Source organism: Hylobates moloch, unplaced genomic scaffold (assembly GCF_009828535.3).
Source record: "Hylobates moloch isolate HMO894 unplaced genomic scaffold, HMol_V3 SCAFFOLD_12, whole genome shotgun sequence".
NCBI classification, from domain to species: Eukaryota; Metazoa; Chordata; class Mammalia; order Primates; family Hylobatidae; genus Hylobates; species Hylobates moloch.
The window spans coordinates 23,965,882-23,971,881 of record NW_026652287.1 but is presented as its reverse complement, the minus strand read 5'-3'; the positions used below and the strand labels follow the sequence as shown (position 1 = coordinate 23,971,881).

At 45.0% G+C, this 6,000-nt stretch overlaps 1 protein-coding gene across 2 annotated transcripts in view; it reads left to right on the top strand.

The window, feature by feature from the left end:
- Window positions 1–264: 264 nt before the first annotated feature.
- The window catches only part of USP30 (ubiquitin specific peptidase 30), a 35,456-nt gene continuing 29,720 nt past the window's right edge, over window positions 265–6,000 (top strand). For both annotated transcript variants that reach the window (XM_032168768.2, XM_032168767.2), the window contains exons 1-3: window positions 265–451; window positions 4,298–4,407; window positions 5,539–5,721. In XM_032168768.2, the coding sequence (XP_032024659.1) occupies window positions 369–451; window positions 4,298–4,407; window positions 5,539–5,721 (376 nt within the window). In that variant the 5' untranslated portion in view covers window positions 265–368. The remainder of the gene's footprint in view (window positions 452–4,297; window positions 4,408–5,538; window positions 5,722–6,000) is intronic.

Genomic DNA, 6,000 nt, shown 5'->3' with positions numbered 1-6,000 from the left:
CCCTTCCCCACATCGAAAAATTCAAATCATGACCCAGGGTCCATCCTACAAGTGTGCCATCTGTATTTATAAATGGAGCCTAAGCAAATCTGAAAACCAAGCAGCCCCAGGCAACTGAGCCTGGCTTAGCAACCGACGCCGGGGCCTGTTGCTAAGGGAAAAGAAAGAAAGGACGTGGTCCGTCAGCTATTGCTCTCCGGGGGCAGCTACTTCCGGTCCCCCTGGGCGCTGTCCTGTGGTCTACGTTCCCCGAGGTGCTGGGACTGCGGCCGCACGTTCCGCTGTCTCGGGAACCTTCGTAGCTCTCGTTCCGGCGGCGGCGGTGGCGGTAGCGGAGGAAGCGGCTTCAGGCCTCCGGTGCGGCTGCAATGCTGCGCTCCCGGACCGAGGCGGCGATGACCGCGGCCGACAGGGCCATCCAGCGCTTCCTGCGGTCTGGGGCGGCCGTCAGGTGAGATTTTGGGGGGCGGGGCGGCCGAAGAGGCCGGGACCAGGGTCCCCAGCTTGGGCCCGTGACGGCTTTTTCATGCCCTAGTTGGGGTCTCCAGGGCCCGCGCGGGCATTCTGGAAGCTTCTGCGTCCATTAGGGTTGGAGGCCTGGGCCCGTAGGTGGGAGGACTGACGGGCTCCAGTCCTTCGGCAACACCAATTCTGTCTGCACTCCCTAGGTCTGTCAGTCCCTCCTCCTCCTGTCATTGTTACCAGGACACCCAGGGCACTCCAGTCTTGTCAAGGCCCTAATTCTGTCAGTGCCTTCTGTCAGTCCTTTCAGTGCCTCCTAGGCCTGCCAAGACTCCTCAATCCTTCTAGTATACCCCCAATCCTTCTGGGTTTCCCAGTCATATCAGTTTCTGGACTGCCAGGGTTCCCCAATCTTGGCATGGTTCTTCCAGTCCTGTAAGTGCCCTGGGCCTGCAAGCCCCTCGTTTTGTTAGTACCGCCCCCTATTCCTGTTATCCCGCCCTCTTCGTCTAATATGGATCCCCACTTCTGTCTGGGTCCCTGATGTTATTAGTGTGAGTAAAGGCCGTTGTTTTGCAAAGGTCTGTAAATTGGTCAGGGCCTCTTTAACCCGTTAAGGTTACTTGGTCCTGTTAAAACCCTCCGTTCTTGTTAGGACTCCTCGATTGCCTGGGTCCCCAATCCTGTCAGGGCCCCCATTTCCCTCTTATTCACCCTCCCAAGGGCTCCAGACTTCAGAACTGAGTACCCCCTCCCCCACTGCTGACCCCAAATGACTGAGACCTGTTGCTCAGGTCGGCTTCCTCTGGAACTGGAGCAGGTTTAAAGAGCTTATTATCCCACGGCTGAAAGTCCTCGATACTTATCCTGTCCAGTGCCCCCATTCCGTAGATGGGAAGTGTGGCCCCATAGCTGACCTCATAGCAGAGTTGGGAGGAGAAGCCAGATCTTTTCACCCCCAGGCCCCACCACTCTCCTCGTGATGTCATTTTGCAGAGGAATGGAGTTTCCAAAGTCGCCACTTGTCCCTGGGTACTTTTTCCTTATGCTGCTAAAGTCATGGACATGTCCTCTCTCCCATCCCCTTGACACTCTTCCCTTCAGTTTCCATCTTGAACTTCGTGGTTTTAAGCACAGACCTGGGGAGGCAGACAGGCATGATTCAGAGCCATGTTCCTTCACTCACTGTGACCAAGTTGGGATCTTAGTTTCTTCTGCTATAAAAATGAAAGTGATAGTAGAACCTGCTTCTGTGGGGTTGTTTTAAAAATGAGGTAAGATTGTCACAGGGCCTGGCAGAGCGTACGTACCCTTAAATATTAGTGTTTGATTAGGGGATTTTAAAGCACTGGTAAAGTGCTTTATCACTTCCATGACAGTCCTTTTTAATCTTTCCAGGCACTTTTGTGAACTCATGTATTGTGTAAAAGCACAGTGATGTATTAAGAAACTTCAAGAATACCTTTCACCGGCTGGGCATCGTGGCTCACATCTGTAATCCCAGCACTTTGGGAGGCTGAGGCAGGTGGATTGCTTGAGCTCAGGAGTTTGAGACCAGCCTGGGCCATGTAGCAATACCCTGTCTCTACAAAAAAATTTAAAAATTACCTGGGCATGTGGTGTGCACCTGTGGTCTCAGCTACTTGGGAGGCTGAGGCAGGAGGATCACCTGAGCTTGGAAGGTGGAGATTGTGTTGAGCTGAGATGGCACCACTGCACTCCAGCCTGGGCACTAGAGCAACTAGAGCAAGACACTGTCTCAAAAAAAGAAAAAAGAAAGAATAGCTTTCATGAATGATCCTGAGATTGTAATGCTTAATTTGTAGCAGCTAACATTTATTAAGTTCTTACTATGTACTCTATGCATTCACACTTATTTAATCCTCACAACAACCCGATGAGGTAGGTCTTATGGATTGTCCCCATTGTACAGATAAGGAAACTGAGGCTTAGAAGGTGAAATGATGCCAAATGAAGTAGCAAAGCCAGGACTGAACCAGAATAATGTAATCCCACTTTCTTAACCAAGTTTGGTGCATATTCTGTTGACTCTGTCTTGGAAAACAAATATTTATCTGAAATTCAGCTATCAGCTATGATACTAAGAAATGCTGATTATTATAAAACAGAGTCAATATTATCACCAGTGACTCTTCACCAAGTTAATGTTTACTGAACTGAAATCAAAACAATATTCACATGATCCAAATATTGGGATAATAATGTATTACACACACACAAACATGTATACATGTGTAAGACATATGCAGATACACATTACATAGCTATATACACATAGGTGGTTTGTCTTATTTTGTAGAAATATATAACTTTGTATAAAAACAATGTTTTAAATTGCTGGTGAAATTTCTTAATATGTAGCAAAAGCATAACCAGTGTCCAAGTCAAGCCTGAAGTTAGGAAATCTTTAATTTTATAAATATTCAGCTCTTTTATACCATAGTATGTGTGCCCCTTCCCTGTCTAATATTCTAAAAGAGAAAATCATTTCTGTATATTTTCTCCAGTATTCAGTCATTCGATAAATATATATATATATGTGTGTGTTTTTTTTTTTTTTTTTTTTTTTGAGACAGAGTCTCACTCAGTCGCCCAGGCTGGAGTGCAGTGGCGCGATCTGGGCTCACTGCAACCTGCACCTCCTGGGCTCAAGCCATTCTGCCTCGACCTCCAGAGTAGCTGGGATTACAGGCACCCACCACCACACCCAGCTAATTTTTGTATTTTTAGTAGAGATGGGGTTTCACCGTGTTGCTGGCCAGGCTGGTCTCCCACTGACCTCAAGTGATATGCCCACCTCGGCCTCCCAAAGTGCTGGGATTATAGGCATGAGCCATCACGCCTGACCTCAATAAATATTAAGAACCTACTATGTGCCAAGTATGATCTAGACCCTTGAGCTCATTAGTGAGTAAAACAAAGCACATGCCAGTTGAGGGAGACAGACAACAAACCCAGTGCATTAAAAAAAAAAAAAAAAGGAAAACAAACAAACATAGCGAATAAGTTAATTTTATGTTAGAAGGTGGTAAGTGCTATGGTAAAAAGAAAAAGTAGAAACATGTCAAGGGGACCAGGGCAGGTCCCACTGATATGTTCAGGTAGGCCTCTTGAGAAGCGAAGGGAGATAAAGGAGTGAGCCAAGCAGTGATCTAAGGGAAGAGCATCTGAACAGAGGGAACAGCAGTGCAAAGGCCTTGAGGTCGGAACATTGGCTGGTAACGTTCCGTGTGGAAGTGGAGTGAGAGGCAGAAAAGGAAAATAACTTCAGTTTTTCCTCAGAGTGAGAAGTAGCCTTTGGAATGTTATGATCTGACTTAGATTTTTTTTTTTTTTTTTTTATGAGACTGAGTCTTGCTCTGTCACCCGGGCTGGAGTGCAATGGCGCAATCCCAGCTCACTGCAACCTCTGCCTCCCAGATTCAAGTGATTCTCCTGCCTCAGCCTCCCGAGTAGCTGGGATTACAGGTGCACATCACCACGGCCAGCTAATTTTTGTGTTTTTAGTAGAGACGGGGTTGCACCATGTTGCCCAGGCTGGTCTCGAACTCTGGGGCTCAAAGGATCCTCCTGCCTTGACTTCCCAAAGCGCTGGGATTACAGGGATGAGCCACCATGCCCGGCTGACTTAGATTTTAAATCCTAATGTCTAAACATCCTGATTTTCAAGATATAATCCTATGACTATATATTGTTTTCACTTGAAATGAGGTATTTGGTGGGTTATTTTGACAAAATGTTATTCTGTCTATATCTGTATATTCGCCTATTGCGTTTGTGATGAGGGAAGACAGTAACTTGTTTTCTTTTTTAGATATAAAGTCATGAAGAACTGGGGAGTTATAGGTGGAATTGCTGCTGCTCTTGCAGCAGGAATATATGTTATTTGGGGTCCCATTACAGAAAGAAAGAAGCGTAGAAAAGGTAAGAATGAGAACACTGCATCATGGTCTGTAGACTTGACCCAGATCCCTGTTATCTGAAAACAGTACAAAGAAGGTGGGGAGGTTGGTCATATTTGTTTTCTGTATCTTTAAAATTAGGACTTCAGGTTTTGAAACAGTACTTTTACCGTTAGTCATTATTTTATACCCTGTAGTAAAAAGATTTCTATTTCAGCCCCTCTCCATACTGGAGTTTGAGGCATGCTTTGTAATGAAAAATGTCAAGCGGCATAATTGTCTAAGAAGTGTTCACATTAGTATGGCAATTGTAGTTTTCAGTGGTACAGACTGACCAATTACATCATACATTTGTGTTCTGTCAGACTAGCTTGCTAGTAACTGGTAAAAATTTCAAATTAGTGCCTTCATTACTAAAAAATTATTTTCTTATTTTTTTAAATGCTCCCTTTTGAAAGTGTTGCTCTATGTAACGTTGATTAAAATTCAGCAAAGAAAGAAAGAAGAATGTGGCAAAATATGATCATTGTTAAATCTGGGGACAGTTATAATTGAGGTTTATTTTACATTCTCCCTCTTTTTGTGTGTCTTTGAGAACTTTGATAATAAAAAGTTTTTTAAAAAGATTGCTAGCAGAAGAGAGAAGTATATTAGATTTTGTTATCTCTGCAGAAAGACTGATCAGAATTGGTATAGTGGTGTCTTTCCCAGTGATTGTTAAGATAAGAACAGAATCATTGTCCTGGGGAAGTAACAACAGAACAATTGTTTTCTTCTGTTCTGAGAAACATTGCTTTCTGATTAAAGAAGAAAGAGAGCATGTAGGGGAGAATGAGGAAGAGAAAAAGACAGGAGATGGTTACTAAGTGTTTTTGTACATTTAGGAAGAACCAAGCTGTGCTGGATACCATGATAGGTTTCAAAAATAACACACAAAGGGGACCTGTCCTTCTGTGCTTACAGTCTGCGGAGCAGTACTGGAACCAAGCCTTGGCACAGATAGAAGGCCTGGCCCCACATCTCTGTGGATAAGGATCTTCTTGGATCGGGATTCCAAATTTAAGGCCACAGAGCAGGAACTCTGGGTCCCAAATGGGAGAGAAATGGGTCAAATGTGATATGCTGTTCTCTTCTTCCCCCTGCTTTTTTTTAGGGCTCGTGCCTGGCCTTGTTAATTTAGGGAACACCTGCTTCATGAACTCCCTGCTACAAGGCCTGTCTGCCTGTCCTGCTTTCATCAGGTGGCTGGAAGAGTTCACCTCCCAGTACGACAGGGATCAGAAGGAGCCCCCCTCACACCAGTATTTATCCTTAACACTGTTGCACCTTCTGAAAGGTATCTAGATGGGAATTTCAGGGGAATTATTTACCTTTTCAAAGAAGTCCAGATGACAGGCAAAGAGTTAATAGCCTTATTGTAGGAAAAGATCATATAGATCATTATGAATAAAAAACACCAAGAGCCCAATAAATACAAACGGGTATTTTTTAAAAATCAAAGATGGAGGCCAGGTGCAGTGGCTCATGCCTATAATCCCAGCACTTTAGGAGGCCAAGGCAGGTGGATCACGAGGTCAGGAGTTCGAGACCAGCCTGACCAACATGGAGAAACCCC